We start from the raw sequence: 20,722 nt of genomic DNA on the forward strand, positions 1-20,722 counted from the left end.
TGGAGTTAATAGGCAGAGGTTCACTTTAATTAGACAGTAACTAAACTTTTGTTATAATAAATGGAGTACTACTCCACTACTATTGTAGCTATAGTAGCCTCTTTGGAATCAATCGATAGTTCTGACGGTATGTAAGGAATGCAAGTGAAACATTCAATAGTAAACACTTTCTATATTTTAATGAATTTTAGTGTTTTATATTTAACGAACCTTTTCTTAAACCATACGATTTAATCCTTTTGAATCTTCGTCTATTGTCTTCCAAGGTGGGCAGTATTTTTATCAATTCATTGAATGTAACTTGTGAAAATTCATTGATGTAACCTATCATGATTTTACGTATTATTTAATGACGAGGATAAATGTTACATTACAATTTGCATTATATGTAGTAGTATTTCTTAATGAATCTTTTATAGATCAGCTTGAAAGAGAACACAACAACCATAAACGTACAAATCCAGGTTGCCTTTCAATCAGATTATCTTCACACGCCTGAAACTCGTATTAGTCCATAATAGTATTGTAATCAGTAATCCATCGTATGCAGTTCGTTCTTTTTATCAAATTAAACCTATTCCATAGTGTAGATCAATCAGGGACAATTCGAAATTACTCGATAAAATTTAAACGAAGCGACGTGCGCGAATTAAAATCTGCGCGAGAATAGATAGAGAGAAACGGGGAAACGTTTATCGTAGCTGCATTTACAATGGGCGATTAATTGCTGGAAGTTAACTGTGACCAGCTTCTCGTCCCGCTGCAAAACGTTAGAACGCACGAACGACCGAGGTCAGGGGAGGATGACGACTCCATCGTGCAAGGGTTGCGCGCCCTCCGTTCTCATTTATGATCTTATGCAACGTGCGCGCACTGTTATATCTCCGTGGCTCGCATGGCGGTGCATATTAAATGCCTGACTCTTATCCGACGCTGGTTACAGCAACGGGCGTGATCGGTGTTTCAGACCATGACTCCTTCGAAAGCTTGTTCTCTTTGTAAACCACGATAAAATTCCCCAACCAGCGAGTTAAAGGGCAGACTTTCCAACCTTCCAACTCTCGCGCGAATTATTTTTCCAACGATCCAAATGGCGATTTTCCAAATTCATTTTGAAAGAAGCGCTAAATAATAGTAAAGAAACAAAAATATTCAACGCCATGTTGAAATACATAATTCTACTTTGTATGAAATATATGAATAACGATTAGACTGCGGATGTTTATGCAAATTCATATGTTTACAGGCATTGAAGAAAGAGCGAGGCTGGAAAAAAAGCATTTTAGCCCCTAAAGTGTTGGAATATATGTATATTTTGTATATTGATGTTTATCTTTGTACATGTTTGCATATTTACAATTTTCGCAAACGCGTAAATATCTACGGTTTAATAATAATGAACGATCTTGTAGTATCTCTGCCAAACTCACCTAAATTTCTTTAAATACAGGAAATACAGGAAAACCAATAGTCGTGATGCTTTGAAACTTGTTCTATCTTTATCCCTTAACTCAACACTTAAGAAAGTTAAAGTAAACTGCAATACGCTTCGTTTGATTGTTAAAACTTCAAATGTTATTACGAGAAATACAGCTGTGTAAGCTATGTAAGAAAAACATCAGTAGCCATAAAACTGTTTAAATTGCTGAGACTTGGAAATTTGTTTTCAGATGTGCCGGATCCGCCGGACCGTCCTCTTATATCGAACTTCACGTCGAGGTCCGTGCGTCTGTCTTGGGTGGCGAGCCGTAATTCTCATAACAACCCTATCCTGTACTACGTCATCGAAACTCAGTAAGTCGTTTAAATATTGATACTACACTTTCCATCCGATAACAGCGGCCTGCTTCGTACCATCCGACTCTCAAAGGAAATTAATCTGGTCGAAATCGATGGACTTGAAACGTTAAGAACTTCCAACGTCCAAACTCCCAACTTTCAGCGCTTCTCTCTCATTGCCAATTAATATTCTGTCGTCTTCCAGTTAATTTCCTCTCTCCACTTTTCTTATTTTCGTCTGTTTTTGTTTTACAATGATATTTTCGTTCGTTTGGTTTGACAAAACGACACAAGAGGGACAAGGGACGCGGCCTAAAATTGCCGTCTGCATTCGAGTACGTCTCAGAGTCTGATTATCTTTCAGATACAAGCTACGAGTTCGAGGCTTTAGCCCAGTAGCTCGGGAAACGGAAACGGATAAAATAAAAGGAGTTACTAGGGATAAGAACTGCGGTGTCGATAAGCACCCTTTGTTCTCCCTCGCTTCTCCCGGTCCTGTTATCTTCTCCCGTCCTTCCCGCATCCCTGTGTGCCTCTTTTTCTCTTACTTCGCTTCTTCCTGTTTCTTTTCCCTCTATAGCTCGCTCTTCGACCACTCTACCCTCCCCTTCTGTCTCATTCTCTGTTCACGTACGAAAGGAAGGCCCCCACGCTCGCACTTATCCCCAGTTCCCTCTAGTTCCACCGATTTTCCACGAAGAAATTCGCTATCGACATTTCCGAGTGGCACGTATATCGAATGACCACTCGCGAGGTTTGCGCACGGGAATGCAGGAAAATGTGCAGAAGGAAATTGGACCGAACGAAGAGAGCTGCGAGAAAAGTTGGGAAAAGGAAGAAAGGGAAAGGCGAGGAAAAGTCTTTCGCCATCCTTTCTGTTTACCCTTCTCTCTAGCCATTTTCTCATCCCGGTCGCGACTAACTGGTTCGGTTTTACCGATAGCTTTCCTCGTGCCAACTTGCGAGAAGAGAACTCGGTCGTTACCATAACTTTCGTCGAAGCCCGCGCGTAAATCTACACCACTCCGCGGCGCGTTGTAAGTAACGCCGGTTTAATTCAATTTGCCGCACGCGTCTTTGTCCTGCTCTTTGGTGTGATCTCTGTAGTGTCGCAAACACTACGATCGGTACGAATCTTTTCAACGCAAGTAATTTTATCCTGTAGTTCCTTTTATTTTCTGTCAGAAAATGTTGTTCAATATTGGAATTGCCAGAATTGTTAAAACAAACAATACGTAAGTTTTCGTAAAATTGATTTTTTGTAAAATATGTGGATGTAAAAGCTCGTTCGTCTTGTATTATATTGTTAGAGGGGAAAACGATGGGAACAGAAAGACTGTTATTGCGAAAGTTTATTCCATTGGTTGTCTAACTGCGCTGTTACCATACATAGTTTGATAAGCGACAAATTATAAACTATAAACTTCAGTTGCACAACTGTTCAATTTTTATCATCGGCGATATGTTTTTTCACATATCTTTCATTTTAATTTCTTTCGTTTATAATTTAGTTGTTCCAAGTTTCACACTTTAGTCGTCGACGCTTGTAACTTTCAATTCTTTCGTAAATGAGAGATAAAAAAAAAGAAATAAATAAGGCAGGCTGTATTAAACATATGCACCTTTTATGAATCATTTACTGTGACGAATGAACCGTGAGTGTCGATCATGAAGAATAACGGTGACGCGTCTGTATTATTAATCTCTCATTCCGGTGGCTCTCCGTTCGTACTTTTTTTTTTATTGTGGACCGCGTCGCCAAATGAAGGTGGCGAATGTATGTGCAAAAAATGGACGAAAGGTAGATGAAGAAAAGAGAAAGAAGCAGTGGTTGGAACAGAGTGACGAGGCCGTAGCAGCAGGGGGTTGGGCAAGGAAGAAAATTAGTTTGAGCCTTTGAAAAAGGAAGACAATGGAAGCTGGATCTACGGCGCGAAAAGTAGCGCTTCGATTTTCATCTCTGACGCCCTTTTGTTTTTTTTCTCTTTTTCTTTCTTTTACAGTTTTGCGACTCAATGTAATAGCCACCAGTCTGTCGTGGTAACGCTACGTAAATAGTTTTAAATTACATAGCTCGTAAATCAGTCCTTTAATAGGATTCCCTGTTAAATCCGCCTTCTTTGCGGTTTTAAATATCTTTCAATTTCCCGAAGACCGCCTCAGCAATAACTTGATTAAAAGTACTTGTGAACTTGTTGGCAATAAAGGAATAAACCTATATTATATGCAAAGATATTATCAGTAAATACTATAAGTCGTGATATTATTGACCGAAAGTTTCGTCCACCTTATTCTTTGGAAAAGAACGAAGTTACTTGTTCTAATTAAAATTTTTACCGATTAATTTTAAAAATTTAGTATTCATCGTTACTTATGATTATCTTCCATCTGTATTTTTCAGTAATGCAATTTTTTCGTTGTTGTTGAATTTCTCATTTTTCTTATTTAAAATATCCTTCCAGCGCGTTTAAAGTGATTTACAGTATTGAAAATGTTTTCCCTGCAAAAAGTTTTTTAAGCTTTAATCTAATCAAACTCTATAAATTGTAGTCTAATCGAGTTACCAGCCTATTTGAAACAAACTGTGACAATTGCCATCATTCAACATTTTTATCTCGTAGAAAATTCAACATTTAAGAACAATTTTTATTATAGAATACAAAAATGTAAGAAGATGCACAAATAACAAAGATATGAAAGCCAAAGTACATGTTACTATATCCAAGAAATAAAACGTTCTTTTATTCGAGTTACAAACCTGCATCTCGGCGATTCTGTTCTACGGTTAAAAAATTTTAAGAAGATTCCAGCTAAGAAGTAACTGGTCGGTAGAGAATAACGACCGCTTTCTTGGTCCCACGGGACGACGGATTTTTAATTCGAAACTCACGGAGCCGTTTATCGCTGGAGAAAGTTTCGACGTTGCGGTGTGGCTCGCCGTTGCAGAGAATCGTCGTCGGGACATAGCATTGTGAGGAATTCTTCGTCAAAACGGCGCTTGATTTCCTCAAAGATTAATAATCCACGGACGAAATGACTGCAGACCGTCTGTGGCTCCGATGGAAACTCCGCGTGGTTGCGCGAGAAGGGGTGAGAGGGAGAGTCAAAGGGATAAGAGGCAGGAAGAGAAGGAAAAAGAGAGTGAGAGGGGGATGAGAACGGAAGGCGAAGAAGGAAGTTTGTTCGAACTTTATTATAAAACTAATATTTTCCAAGTTCTATGAGGTATTACGATAGTTTTCTGAAAGGGCCTGCCAGCTAGAGCGGCAAGGCGAAGTGGTTCGCGGGCGAAACTTCAATATTCGGCGACCATAACGACACCCGGCTGATATATTATTTCCTATAACTTCTCTTCACTCTCACGGCTTTGTCTGGCCCCGTTGAACGAGGATAAGAGGATCGGAAAAGAAACTTGATTAAGAATTCCGTCCCCTCTGAACCTCCGTTTTATCTTCCCCCTACCTGACCCTCTCGTTCCCTTCTGTTCACAAGATACCGTTCTTTCTCTTTCTACGATGCGACTGCCATTCCCGTTCAGCGAAATGAATGGTCGTACGTGCGAAGTCCGGCGAAGTCCGCCTCCGCTGGTCCCATTCCAGCTTAATAATTAAATCTCAATTGGTCTCTACGTTGCTCATAATGGTTCATCGGATAACGCGATATTGGATACAATATTTCCATGACAGTATTAAATTTTATTAAAATACATTCTGAATATTTATGTGATTTTACGTTTTTACGAGTTTAAACAGAGGAACGTGATCTGGGAAAAATTTGTTTCGATTTCGAAGTGTTATTAGAGAGAAACTAGAGTGCAGATGTTTGTAGAAATTTGTATTTTCATAGATGGATCCTATGCAAAGCTGAAAAGGATAGCTCTTGATGAAATGAATGTCCGATCGATTGTTTTCGCTAGAATTGATAAAACCGTTTAATTACCAGGTATGTAAATATGGAACCGGAATTGTTGTATAGAAAATACACGTTTATTGTATGAAAATGATTAGAAATATTTTATTCGAAGTATTGCCCATCGCTAGCTATACATTTTTCCCACCTGTCTGACAATTGATGGATGCCACGCCAAAAAAACTGTCGCTCTTTTGAGGCAAACCAGTCATCGAGCCATTTTCGTACATTTTCGTAAGAAGTGAAATGCTGGTCAGAAAGTGCGTGTCCCATCGATGCAAATAAATAATAATCGGATGGAGCCAAGTCTGGTGAGTAAGCCGCGTGCGAAAATATTTCCCAACTGAACGCTTCGATCGTTTCCTTGACCGGTTTTGCTGTATGCGATGGTGCATTATCACGAAGCAAAATTACTTTGTGTTGCCTTTTTTGATATTCTGGTCGTTTTTCACGCAAAGCTTGATTCAAATCGATCATTTGTTGTCGGTAGCGCTCAGTATTAACGGTTTCGCCAGGTTTTAACAGCTTGGTGGTCTTTTTCGGTGGTCTTCCACGTTCTTCGTTCCTCACGTCAAAATTGCCACTTCTGAATTTTTTAAACCACTCAAAGCACTGTGATTTACCAAGAGCATGCTCACCGTAAGTTTCGACAAGCATTCGATGCGATTCTGCAGCAGTTTTCTTCAAATGGTAACAGAAAATCAATGCTGTCCGCAAATCGTAGTTTCCAGGCACAAAATTTGACATGTTCAACGCTATTACAAACTATGCTGTTGTATGAAACTTGTATTGTTCTGAGTCGAAAATGTTTGTGAGATGTCAACGAAGACTTTTGGCATCAATGACGCAGTTTAGTGATAACTACATTATCAGCTAGGGCCATCTATAGGCAAATTCCGGTTTCATATTTACATACCTGGTAGATGCGTGTATTAGTTGAAAATTTTAGATTTACATATATATAAAACCATCTATGTACATATAGCATTGTGTGGGGGAGGAAGGAAGGAGAATATTCCTTTTTCTCCTATAAAAAATATTAATGTAATTAGGCTTTAAAATAAACACTCTTAATATTGAAACACTTAATAGTCAGTACAAATTGAATGCTTTTCACTGACTTTATTTTCTAATTGTAACGAAAAACAAAACAAAATAGAGTAACACTTGACAGGTTTTTTTTTAGAAATGTAACGAGAAAGTGTTCTGATAATTATGATCAACGATGTATATCTCGGACGACTACTTCCGAAAACGAGTGGCTTAACCTGCAACACAAATGTGGACGTTGAGATTTTTTGTCCGACTTGGCGAAAGTGGACCGTTTTAAACGCAGGAAATCCTAATGCAGTTAACAGCACAGCTCTTCGATTTACATTTCGGTTCTACATTTTTGCTAATTTTGTTACGCTCTCCTCAAACAAAAGACCTCGTTTTCCTCATATTTCATTCCCGTTAGTCTCAGAAGACTTTCTTCTTTTTTTGTACAGTATTGAAACCAATGGTATGGAAAATCGGGAAATATGCCATGGGTGATCACGATCACATGATCAGAGGATCACGTCGTTACGGATATGTGAATGGCCCAAACATTGACTGTCAAAAGAAAAAAAAAAAAGACGGGAGAGAATTGGGATTTTTCGCGTAAAAAGAACAAAATGTCCTTAAATTTTCATCAAGAGTTTTATTTCTGTGAGGTTTAATGAACTGTCGACGGGAAAGTAATCCTCTGCTATATTCACGTCCGTCGAACTGGGCGGACTATCAATCTTCGTGCTACTACGGGGGACCAATCGATTTCCTCGAATAATTCATTCGCAGCCGCTCGTGTAATCTGCGTAATATCGTTACACTCGTTTAAGCTTTCTTGACATTAACTATAATTGAATCGTTACTCGGACTACAATCAAGAAGTTAAACTTCTAAACGACGTAGAAATTCAAAATGTATCTTATGCAAAATAACCATGTTTCTATATATTTTTTAACAGTAGTGTAGACTGTTTCTTATTCGAATGCCTACGGATTTTCAAAGTTTATCAGCTTTACCGATTTAAAGGGAGAATGAATGGTAAGAAAAGTACAGGATTAGGCAAAGTTATTTCTTTGTACGTTACATATCACTTCCTTCTTTTTGTTCTTCTTTTTGTTATCGTTTTTACCGTAGCTAGTATTTACGATCGCGGCTCCATCACGCGATAGCTGTAAACGCCGAAATAAATTATTCAGGCGCCTATTACTTCTTTTTCACAATATTCCGCATGCAATTTACATTCTTCCTAACTAAAAAGTACTGTTCTTTTATTTGTCCGTCACGCAGCATCATTTCCTTGACATCAGTTCGACTTCCCAATTTTCAAAATTTATATTTTCACCTGCAGTTTCGAATTAATTTTGTTCCTTCCTAACTACCCTTCATAGCTTTTCCAATTTTTCTGCTTACAAAGAGAACTTCGCGTTGCGTAATTTTTCGAGCAAAGTCATAAAACAGACAAAGTTTCCGATCAGAAGAAAGCTTTGTCCGATCGGAACCAGCGATTGCGATTAAGTTTTGCCCAAGTCGGAGCTTACTGCGCGATATACGATCAGAAGGTAGTACGTGTGGCTGCCCTTTGTTCGATTGAAGGACTCGGGTTTGTTTTCACTAGCTACACAGAGCATTTAAGCTCGATCCACTTGTCACCGGGATAAGGTCGTGTTATCAGGCTTCTTTGTCCGATCTCCGTGAATAGACGCTCCCACCTCGATAAACACCAACTCTACCAAGTTATAGGCGTGAGTCAACAAATACGCTCGTTCAGCTATCGATTATTTTCTTCATAATCGAGCAATTAGTACACGGTAAGCCCGGTACGGTACAAAAAAAAAAAGCAAATATCGAAATACATTATTCAAACGAAGACGGAATTCGTTAAAACGGAGCTGGAACAGTTTTTGAGTGGACCAAAAATAAATATTGCATAAACTCGTTAGCCGCGGTGCCAAATCAAACGCGTAGAATGAAGAACAATTTACAAGACAAATTAAGTCAAATGTGAATGACGTAATCTCATAACCACCACGATCTTCTCACGCTTTATTTCTTTATCTTTTAGCGCCTAACTAATGATTTTTCCGAATATACAGTGAAGCGTCTTGTAATTGTTAATTTATGTGTGACACAAACATTCGTAGAAAGTTGATTTTAAAAATCACTTCGTTTTCTGGTTAGTTTTACATGGGGAGAGAACTATAACGTACGTAGAACATAAGAGCAAATTGAATATTAAGAACATGTAATTGTTCATGTTGCTATTTTTATCTTCCTCGAATCAACATTTTTCAAAGTGAATCTTTATAGAAAATACGAATATCTTATTTCTCTTGACAAACCTTTCAAACACTTAGCTAAAAAATTAGTTGCGTAATATAATAGAAAATTTAATAGAATTTTGTTAAAATTATAAGAAGCCTGAAATGGTGAAAAATTAAGCGTGGAAATAAACGATTCGGCTTGTCCACAAACTGTTGACAACCAAATTCGAGGACTCTACGTTTTCTCACATCGCAATATAATGCAAGGTACCTGACACGTTTGCACAAATTTTAAACATCGTAAGTCTCGCGTCTACGGCCTTCATTTTCTCAGCTCCTTCCCATTTCTTTCAAACTGCCTTCGAGGTTATCCTGCAGCTGACGCCAGGGTAAAGAACTCGGCCGCATGAAAAATTCCTTAGACTTAATGGATATAATTTCATCGTCGGGTACGACCAACATAACTGCATTCTTCATCCCGCTCCCCTTTGAATAACAAATTAATGTCATTTACGTGATACGCTGAATCGCGACGCGGAGAAGACGACTTTGGTCTTCCCCAACCCCTAACCTCGTCACAAACCACCTCATTGATCGTTCATTAAGTGGCTGGTTTGTCGTCGATCAACTGTATCGAAAGCATCTCGTTAATTTCGTTTCGACGAGACGAAAGGATATTGTACGACGAACCATTGACCCGTTTCACTGTGATCGTATATTACTTGTACGCGTGGTCTGATGAAACAATGTGTCGGGGAACAATGGGGACACAGATGACGCTTATGAAAGTAACATAGAGAATGTTCGCCGGGCTCCTTTTCAATCGGATCGCTATCGTCGAGTGCTCTCCCCTGATCGTTGGAAATATTTCGTATCCGTGCTCGCCGATATTGGATTGTTTAAATGTCGCGAAATCGTTTTCCAACGGGACACGTATATCCGGTACTTTTGTTGTTCGAAAGGAACTTTTTATCGTTATTGACCTGCTACTGCCAAGTAGACGGTTTGAGGAAAATCAGTGGTGAAAAGGATAATCGGTATATAAAAGGTGCTTATTACGTGTGTTAAGAATTTGTACTTATATTACCGGTTTGATGTTTGAATCACGTAGGGTCTCGTTTGATGTTTTTCGTCACATGATACTATGCATATGTATGAATCTACTTGAGGTATGATTGTTTCGTCCCATAGTAAAAATTCTCGTGGTCTAATTTTATAATTGTGAGAGGAGGTACGCTATTTATGATATTCGAAATAAATTTTATTAGAATAAAAAGATAAAACTTTGTCTGTATCAAATCTAGGAGTGTACAGTGGATAACATAATAATTTTCAATTATAGTGAAACGTTGCTTTCGCTGTGTGCTTTAGATATTAATTATTTCGCAATTAATGTTGTGATTATTCTATAATTACAAAATTATATTTGGCAATTAGTATCTGATTTTAGAGATGGAAAATATAAAACGAGATCTAATACCTACATATAGAATAACCGATATATATACACAAATCACTCGCTAATGTCACAAAAATTTGCAATAAGTATTATAATTAAGCACATACACATGCCTTGTATTTAAATAAATTTTATGTCTGTAAAAATAATTGTCATTATGTGCATCTGCCATTATGTTATGTATGAATGTCGTCACACTTAATTAATTGCTGATTGCAATGCTAGCGAATAGTCAACTAAAATGACAGCGATCCAAAGGAACAGAAGAAACATCGCTATTATCGAGAATACGAGACGTTTTCGCGGGGAGGATTGGCTCTCGATACGTCTTTCTAGTCGAGGGAGGTTGGCACGGACACGGATTAAGGCGACTGAGAAGAAAACGAAGGAAAAGAAGAAAAGGAAACAGGCAAACGTCCTGATCCTTGTCAGAAATCCCTGAGAGATTTGCCGCTTCCATCAACGAGCCCCCTGCTTGCGCGATACCTGGCCGAGGTCAGTCGGCTTAATTCCAGAAATTGTACTATTGCCATGTTTATGGAGAGGGGAAATACAGAGTAGAAGGAGCGTTGGTTAATCGGCCATCGTGAAGATTAGACAGAAAACTTAATTATAAAGATCCTGATTGGCTCGATCCTCGGGAGGCCCACTGCCACCGAAAAGACAGACCTATTCCACTTGGCTATCCTTACTGCGGATAACTACTATGAATCATTCCATTTCGTCTGTTTGTTTTCACGCGAATATACTTGTGTCTTTCGACGATCGTGTTGCGCTTCTTGCAAAGATCGTTGCTTCTCAAAGCAATCGGAGAACGATAAGCTATAATTTCTAACTGGACATCGATAGTTGTTCCTTCGTACGAAAGAATAAATACTAATATACTTTGAACAGAGGAAACGTACCACGCTATGAAAACAATACAATCCAATTTATTTTCGTTTCTGAACGTATTGAGTTGATCAGAAAATTCGTAGCTATATTAAAAAAAAAATAGGCTTTAAAGAGTATTTTCATAGAGTTAGGTAATATTTTATTGAATAACGTATGATCGTACGAATGTACCTCCATTTTTTTCCTAAAGCTATCAGTTGTTTCGTTCAAGTCCCTAACGATTGCAAACTTTCGAGTTCTCATCATTGAAAATATTAGGTAGAAACATACTGTGTTAGGTATACTTATTGAATAGAATTTCACTTACCGCCTAATGTAATCTTATCGAAAAGAAAATCTTTTGATGGATCAATTACGGTTTCTTCTCGAAGCAAAAACAGTCTCGGACTTAGCATTTAAATATTTGAGAGAAATTAATGGTAGATAAATCGTTCGTGAAAATTAGAGGACACGGATCGGCTCATAAATTTATTGACACAAGATCTACATTCCGGATACCTCGGTCTCTGCCGAGCTGTTAGGTAAACGAGAACTTTTAATTATGCACGGTGCTCGGGCAATGCGTCCAGACGCCTTTCGAGATGATTTAAAAGAACGAACCGCCGCGCGAAGATGAATGAGGAAAGAAGGCGACGAGGGAGCGACGAGAGTCGCATAGGACAAGCAATTTCACGGTCGACGGAAATAAGAGAAAAAAGGAACGGGGGAGGAGTGGCCAGGGACGCGGAATATATTCGCGGATGTGGGAAAAGGTAACGGCTGGTCCTACCGAGGGCGAGCGCAGAAGGGTGGCTCGTGAGTGAAAGCGTGATAGCGCGCGCGCGCGCACTCCTCCGTGCATAGTTGAAAAAAACGCGAGACGATCGGGGCTGGTCTGACGTCGGAAGATTTATTAAGGCGGGTAAAATTTATTCGGTGCGATTAAATGCCTACTTTAGCGAATGGAGTGCGCAGGCCACTTTCTCTCTGTTCAAAGGGTAGCAGGCCAATTCTGGCGCCTTCGGCGGGCGCGAAATCAATTTTGCGCGCGATGAAAATACAGTCTTACGAGCTGGTTGAAAAATTCGCCGGGAGGATATAAATTTGGCCAATTTAATAAATTCTTCTAGCCGGCGGCCGTCTCTGAATCGAGAGCCACGTGAAATATGATGCAGTCTCACCACGAATTATTTGACCACTTCTGTTCGGTCAAAGTAAAAAAAGAAAAATAGAAAAAGGTAAGAAGAAAGAAGGAGCAAGGTTTTTTCGTAGAAGAAAAAAAAGGATCAATGGTCGTAATCGGCAACGCTGATGTCGGAATAAATCTTGTCGCGCTCGATCGATTTCCTGCTCGAGCGTACGCGAGGTCGAATGACCGGGTTACACGCCAAATAATAGTTAACGCGTACACACACACACACGTTACACGACTACGATTCGATTGACGTTATCAACGTTTAACAGAAACTCTGTGTATATATGTATCAACGCGAAACTGAATCAAAATAGCGGCGTGTGTAACTTCATTCGCCGAGTTGGTTGTTTCCGTTTCGACCGCCTGAAACGAAGCTGGTGTTTATTACGATTAAACCAGGAGGTAGTTCTGCGGCGAAAGTTGGTTCTCCCGGCATCGATCTTTCGACTTTATTACCGACAACCGGCATTAAACACGTTGCGAAAATCGATAAGCGTACGATAAGCGAAGCATGAGCTCGTTTGCATATCTGTACCCGGGCCAGGTAATGCGGCCGCTCCATGGCGATCCTTTATGGATAGATTAATCCACGGCTTAACGACACTTTCCCAGATTTCGACGGTTTAAAATTCGCTCACTCGTTTTCTTACTTCGCCTCGTCCTTCTTCTCTCCTTCTTCATCCTTTGCCTCCCACGTCGTCTAGGATAGGAAAGGCTTTAAAGCTTTGCGTCGTGTCGTCGCGCTACAAAAGCTATGGGAAACGTTGCTTGCAACATCCGAGAACATTACACCTTGGACAGGTGAAATTTTGACAAGTAAAGTAGAGCAGAAAATAGCGGATTGCGCGCGTGCGTAATTTACAGATTTGTTACCGAAGCGTATTTGAAATCCTGCTTTCCACAAGCATTACGATCGCTGGTAATTACGGCTTTTCGACGAGTTGCTAATTCGCCGGCTTTCTACGCTAAATCCAGTTATTAGTGGCCCACTGAAACGCCAGATAACTAATTATCGGCAATCGAATTAAATCTTTATTTCGTACGGGGCGACAGAGGACCACCCGTGTGCATATTGAAAAGTGTCGATAAGCTGCTGATTAGAGGATTCTCCCGACGCCTGATTTCGCAGTTCCAACCTGTGGGAATTCAGAAACCGTTAACTCCCCTATACTAAAACCCTCGCCGCGTACCAGCACAGCTTCTCATCCCGCGAAATTTCCTGGCTTTCACAAAATCGATTGCAGCAATCGGTTGCGATTAGCGTGTTGCCTTTGTACCGCTGCGTGTGAACAATTTATCAAACATTTCAAACTGCTACTTAAATAGAGTCGGAATTTTCTTTCTTTTTTATTTGACACATATCACATTTTGAAGTATAGCGTGTATCAACTGTAATTAGACACTTTGGTAAATTACGTGGGAATTAACCTTCATCGGTTATTCGTCCGGATATAGGTCATGATCAACGATAATTGAAGTTATCATTGCTGAAATGAAATTAATGACATTCGTGAATTACATCATTTAACATGTACGTTGATGATTTATGAATTTTGGGAATTTCTATTCCTCAACTACACCGCACTCTTTTAAATTTACTATCGTAATATTGTTTCGAATATAGAAATGGGAGAGAAAGAAAATATTGTAACGTGTACTCTGTCATATGTTACATATATATTATACAATATCAGGAAAGGAAGTGAATGAAAAATATCGATAAAAATAATATAGGGTATCGAAAAACAGAATTTAAGCTTACAGTTTATAAATGCAAAAGTAGCTGTAGAAGGATCAAAATCGAAAGCGGTTTGAGCTTATTTAATAGTAAAAATTATACTGACGACTTGTACTAGATCAAAATCCTTTATTTGAAATATTCTTCTTTCAATTCAAAATTTCTTCAAATAACGTCTATAACGCATTCACATATGTCATTAAACGAACAGTATGAGACCCTTATGACACATAAGTTTATGTCACTAGATGCAAATTAACATGTTATTACAAATGAAACAATACGTGAAATAGCAGTGGACCTCTAACAATAGCAACTCGTGTGAGTTAAAACATATAAACGTAATAAGTAAATTGCGAGTATTTACGCAAATTCATATCTTTCTGGAGATATGTAATAAAACAGAAACTATGTAGAAAATTGTTTTATTAAATATTATAACGAGTACTATACCCTGTATATTCTATATATTTTGCATATTACGAGTAAAATCTGTGCATTTTTCATCTCCAAATTTCTCAGAAATGCGTAAAAGTCCGCAGATATGTTAATAAGTCAATTCGTTTTTCCCAGATTAAAGTTTAAATAACAGAAACAAGGGATGTTGTTTCCTCATCAAGAGAACCTTGCCATTTTCTAAAGTGCACGTTTTAGCAAAGAAAAGGCAGTCACTGCGTAGCCCTTCGTCTCAGGCGACTTCAATTTTCGGTGGCGTCAAATCCAGAGAGAAATTCCCTGGTCGGTTCGCGGATTGTAATCTCTCGACGGGGTCCCAAACCCTCCTGGAGCGAGGTAGGGACGAAGAAAACGGAAAAGGGCAAAAGGAAAAAGCCGCTGAATTCGGTTCATCGAGGACTCCCGGGGTAAGCGTCTGACGAATCTTTATTGCGGCCTCGTTGAAATTCGAGACGATCGCCGACGTCGATACCGTTTTACGTGGATATAGGAGGTGCCTTACGGTGATTATCCTTGACTGGTTAAGCTCCGTGGCGGGAACTACTCCAGAGGATTATCTCTCTGTCTCGACCTCTATACACCCTTCAGCCGCTGTCGATATTTCAAAGGTCTTATCTTCTCCTTTGGGATATCCATTGGAATCGCGAGCGCACGGTCCCATGCAACCTGGTTATCTATTGTCAGCTTAATTAGGTTACATTACACCGGTGGACCACGTCGATGCCTTTGCGTATTGTTCGCGTAACGTTTAATGAGAACCGATAGTATGAGATCGTAGCTGGCTTAATTGTTTATCGTTCCTATTGACGCCGGGTGGACCAGCCAACTTTGGAAATTCACGATTTTGAATTAAACCATCTTTCGTCGATTTTGTAATCAATCACTTGTGTACTTTTCTAATTTTCTATGTCTCGATCTAGCTTCGTAACCGACAAGAAATCTTTCAATGATTCAAGAAAATTTTATCTTACAATTGAAAGGGAAACTCGTACATACATTTTTCTCTAATTTAAGGAAGCTTCTATGGATAACAGAATGTGGTCCCGTTGAAAATGAACAGAGTTAATATTCATAGAGAAATAATTAGAAAATTTGAATTCATCCTAAAGATTTTCTAAAGCTACGATACTTGTCAGCGGGGAAACTTCCTATCCCAATTTTCCATAATCAAACTAAGGAAGGGAACAAGAAACGAGTGAGCTGTGGTGGTACGAATTCTATGTCACCAGTCAATGAAATTTAACGGAGCGAGAATTATCATTGGAGAGTAGCGTAGCGCGACGATCAAACAGGCCGGCGCGATACCACGGGAATTAAGCAAACAACGGCCGGAGTCAGCCAATATTATTTCGACCCACGGTTGACTGGGAAAGAATAATAAATCCGGAAGCCACATTCGACATTTCGACCAACACGTAGCCTCGCGTGAAACGTCCAGTTCATTCTACCGTAAAGCTGTTCTGTCATTTCCTCTCTTTCTGTGGTACGCGTTTCGAATGATGGTGGTGCAGCGTTCGCGTGTGTCCTCCTGCCACGAAAACGACGAAAAAGCTCCGGCGTTTTCCAAAAGGAGAAACTGACCGGATCCACCCACTGCCATATAAATAATGCAATTATCTGCGGAAACTGCGGCCAGCAGACAGCAGCGCGTGTCCGGCCCGGATAATAATTGTCATTAACCTGAAAATATGTGCTGGAAGTAACCCGTGGAATTGTGGCCGACCGAATTTTCTCCTGCCTTTTCCACACGCCTCTACCATACCCTCTACCCCGCCACCTTTCCGATTTTCGTTTTCAGTCGACGTCGACTTTCGTCTTCCATGGTCCGCAACTTCCGTACGATTTTTTCGCCAGACGTTTCCTCCGAATAAGCTTCCTATCTTTCTTCCCTGCGGACTGCCTATGGAATTTACGTTCCTTCGGCTTCCGCCTAGACAGAGTTATGCGTTTTTAACGAGGCCTCGTCCGATGAGATTCCCCCTACCCCTGTTTGACCTATTGCACCGATCGACTATTCGCGCTGTCCCTGGAAATACGTATCAAGAGTTTTAAAGCTGCTGCGACTAGCTTTTTGACGTTAAAGCTTAGTGAAAATTTATAAGGTAAAGGTAGAATAGAATCTGCAGTTTTTTAATGTTCCGTATAGTTCTCACGGATGGCTCGACAAGGAATGACCTTCTTTGTATCGTGGTTACAAAATAATCAGCCCCTAGTGACCGATACAGTATCTGCGACAGTCTAATTTATGGCACCCTAAAAAGCTGCATGTTTTTTTACAGTTTCGTTTTGGATATCGTTCTCCGTGATATGACAAGTTGATCCTAGTCACGACTAACCCTTTCATAGTGACCGTTTCTTTCTTCAATTACGAGTATCGTATCATTCAAAAATCGGATATGTGGCTCAGATTGGTTGAGATTAATTCTCCATCATTGAATCAACGTTCGTTCGAGTGGCCCCTAAAAGAATCAATATTCTGTCAATATTGTGTACAACAACTTAAGGGTAAAAATATAATGTAAAATATATAGGTAATAATATAATAATATAAAAATTTTATTAGAACTAGTAGATCAAGTAGCAATAAATAAAGCTTTCCTGTGTATACATAATTCTGTATACATCATACACATAAATCTTATTTCTTTTTCAATAAAAATGTCTTTAATGGAAATATCTTAAGTTTTATTCAGAATTTATCCTCCAAACCTATACATAACGAAGTTTCAGTGTTGGACCAAGCTAACCGTACATCCACTAGCTGCGTTAGTCTGGGAGCATCTGCCTGCCATTTAAAGTTAATTTCGAAGTCAGAACGAGTTTCAACATAGTCAATCCTCATTACTTTAATGACCATACCTACACAGAAATCTAAAAAATCAAACACGACCTTTCCACCTTAACATTCCACTCTCTAAAAGCGATTCTCTTGAAAAATCCTCGTTTACCGTAGCGAAAGAAGAAAAAGGGAAAAAAGCAGTGACAAAAAAGTAGGAATGAAAATCTCCGTCCGCAACGACGTTTCGGCGCTTGACCCAAGCTCTGAAAAACCATAACCAGCGAGTTACGGCGGGCGCTAAAACTTCGTAGCACGCGTTACCGGCGAACATCCAGCGATACGTCAACGCCGGATATTCATTCTTCCAGTTTTTCTCTGGTTTTCTCGCGATCGATCGCAGTAGCGCTCGCTGCAGGGCAAAAACATGCGACGGGGCAGGCACGGGAAACGTTTAATCGCCCGGGGACAAATCAGAAGTGGCGTTCAGATTAGGCAGCTTAGAATTAGAAAGCTCTTAGACGCCATTCGGACCAACGGCGTTGAAACACTGGCGTTTCACGGAGCCGGCGTGAGGTTGTGTCGCTTAGCAACCGGAAACAGTACCAAGCACCGCCTGTCCGCCCCGATTAATTCATTCGAGACGCAGATTAAACCGTCGGGTTACTTTCCATTGTTCGACCGTGCGATTAATCGTCAACGTCGCGGTGTCCTTCGCCGGCCAAGATAAACCGCGTGACCGCTCCATTCACCGGTCGATCAGAACGCGTCGGATACGTCTGACTGCGTTGGATCCGGAGGAAATTAATCTGACTCGACTTGTGCACCGTCCAGAAACGCTAACTCCACTTACTTGCATGTTCCCGTGAAAATTTTTGCTCCTTCTTTCTAGAATTCTTTATTTTGTTCACCTCTAAGAGGAAAATTTATCGTTCTTATTACGATAGCTACCGATATATTATAACGTGTCATGAATATGATTTAGAGTTAAGTACGAATGATACGTGATTGTAGATCCAGCGAATGAAAATTACTGGAAAATGAGAAACGGAATAAAACTCTTGTTTCTTTCTTGCAAAAAGTTTCGTTATAACGATGTATCGAATTTGTTGCTCGCATTATAAGGTGATCTAATCGCAAAATTGTCAACGTAAGAACGGCGAGTGCTGCGAAGATTTCGAAAGATGGAATAATCGTTGGGTCTATTTAACAAGTAAATTCAGGCGACCGATCCGTTTGAAATTATTGTTGGTAAATAACCATTATGGCACGCGCGGTACGGAGCAGCTTTGAAAAAGAGATTAAGGAGGATAGCTCCGTTAAACGGCTTTTCTAAACCTAACGCGCCGGTTACTGAGTACAAGTACCTTAAAGTTTGTGCTCTGAGCGGCGCTTCGAGGCTCTTATAATTACCTTTATTTCCCAGAAATTCCAACGGGTTAGTTTTCCAACCAATTTAGGAAAATTTCGTAAGGGAGAAGAATGAGCGACGTTTTTAAGCAGCTCTCTAGTTAAATTCTTCACCTTTATTTTTAATTAATCAGTCTTGGTATCCTTTAAGGCTGTTGAAGGAGGTCTTCATTCAACCCATCGCGATCACAATGCGTAGGTATGTCTGGCTGCCTCGAACAGATCCTGGGTGAAATTAATCTCCTTCACCTTCTCCTTCCATTTTCTCTTTTACCATCGCGGTTCGATAGAGAGAGAGAGAGAGAGAGAGAGAGAGAGGTCGCGGTGAAGATTTTCGCGGTTTCTTCAGGGTTTTGCAATATTCGAGGAAGTAGTCTGGGCCCTGGGAGGCGATCGATGAAACGCTGCGCCGGCTGGCTCATCTACGAGGGTGCATCAGCCGTAATTAAAAAATACCGTGCACAGCTTAAGTATTCCCAGCGTAATCAGCGCAAGATAGAATTAAAAGTAATGAAAGCCGCCGGGGAAACATGTCAACCGAACGACAATGGCTACCGTCTTAAAAATCATCCTCGGTCTTACTGTAATTGTCCGACACCGAATATTCTTTGTCCTTTGATTCTGCTCGTACTTTACCAAATATAGCGAGGTTTATAAAGAAATATTCAACAGTAAACAAACAGATTGGCACTTTGTGGGCGGAGTAATTTTACTGTAAACGATGATTTTGGTTAAATTATATCTTTCAAATTAATCTAGATATTGGTGTGAATATTAAGGATAATGTACAAACAAATTTATCTACGAAAGCCTCTTAGTTTTGGTTATTGTGTATACATCATTTATTTAACGTATTCGTATTACATATTGTTTGCATACTTATTATGCAATTGTTTCATAATCGTTAAAATATTAACTTTAACTGATATAGTGCGAATCATATCACTGACAGACGTGACAGAAAATTTTAGAAACTTTAAATTGTCCGAGTACTCTATTTGACGAAAGCTGGTAAAATTGTACGACAGGAATCTATGTGTGATCTACAATGTATAATTTATCGATTTATCAATATCATTAATTTGTCAATTATCATACAAAAAGCTGAAGATTAACGTAATAGTAAATAGAAAAAATCGATTGTTGTTAAATATGTACAATACCGATTGAAATTTTTTATCACATTCGATTCGCCAACTGGCAACGTTTATTTCTTTCTCTTCCGTGTCACGCGATGGGTGATCGCTCCGCTCCGATCGTCCGTTCGCCGCGAATATCGCGTTGCGTTATGTGTATCGATTATAGACTGGAAGGTTCGGCGGGCGGAGCTGCTCCTCGTCGAATTTGAATTTCAAGCTCGGCCGCGCAGATAGATTCAATTTTTAACGAGCCGCGTTGTCCGTCGCAGTGCTCTTCCTACCCTCCGCTGAATAATGTTACAGCTCACGGATCCACGGACCCCCATAAATATAAATGACCGGTGTCCGGCGGATCTATCGATCGCGGTCGCGGATTACGCCGGAAGATCCTCCGAGAACGATCCCTCGGCCTCGCTCGGAAAAAAAGGAGGCCGGAAATCGAATGGTAAATCGCCCGGGGAAATTGCCGCGATTCGCCACCGAGAAAAAGCGGCGATCGCGCGATGTGCGCGCGGGTTTTTTGATTCACGGCAAAAGATTCGCATCCGTCGAATGCAAATGTTGGCGTTTCATCGTGGCGTCGTCGTGTTCCGGACCCTAACTCGATTCGTTCCTCTGTTTTGTCGAGTATAAAACTGGTGTTGATTTTAGGAAAGAGTAAGTCGAGATTGCAAGGAAGTTAGCGAATTTTTCGA

General features: G+C 40.0%; 1 protein-coding gene across 4 annotated transcripts in view; it reads left to right on the top strand.

The window, feature by feature from the left end:
• Positions 1-20,722, top strand: part of LOC138181267 (tyrosine-protein phosphatase 99A) — a 425,754-nt gene that overhangs the window by 334,602 nt on the left and 70,430 nt on the right. For all 4 annotated transcript variants that reach the window (XM_069115993.1, XM_069115994.1, XM_069115991.1 and 1 more), the window contains exon 3: positions 1,671-1,794. In XM_069115993.1, coding sequence (XP_068972094.1) covers positions 1,671-1,794 — 124 coding nt within the window. The remainder of the gene's footprint in view (positions 1-1,670; positions 1,795-20,722) is intronic.

This window comes from Bombus flavifrons, chromosome 6 (genome assembly GCF_040668555.2).
Source record: "Bombus flavifrons isolate JBK064 chromosome 6, iyBomFlav1_principal, whole genome shotgun sequence".
NCBI classification, from domain to species: domain Eukaryota; kingdom Metazoa; phylum Arthropoda; class Insecta; order Hymenoptera; family Apidae; genus Bombus; species Bombus flavifrons.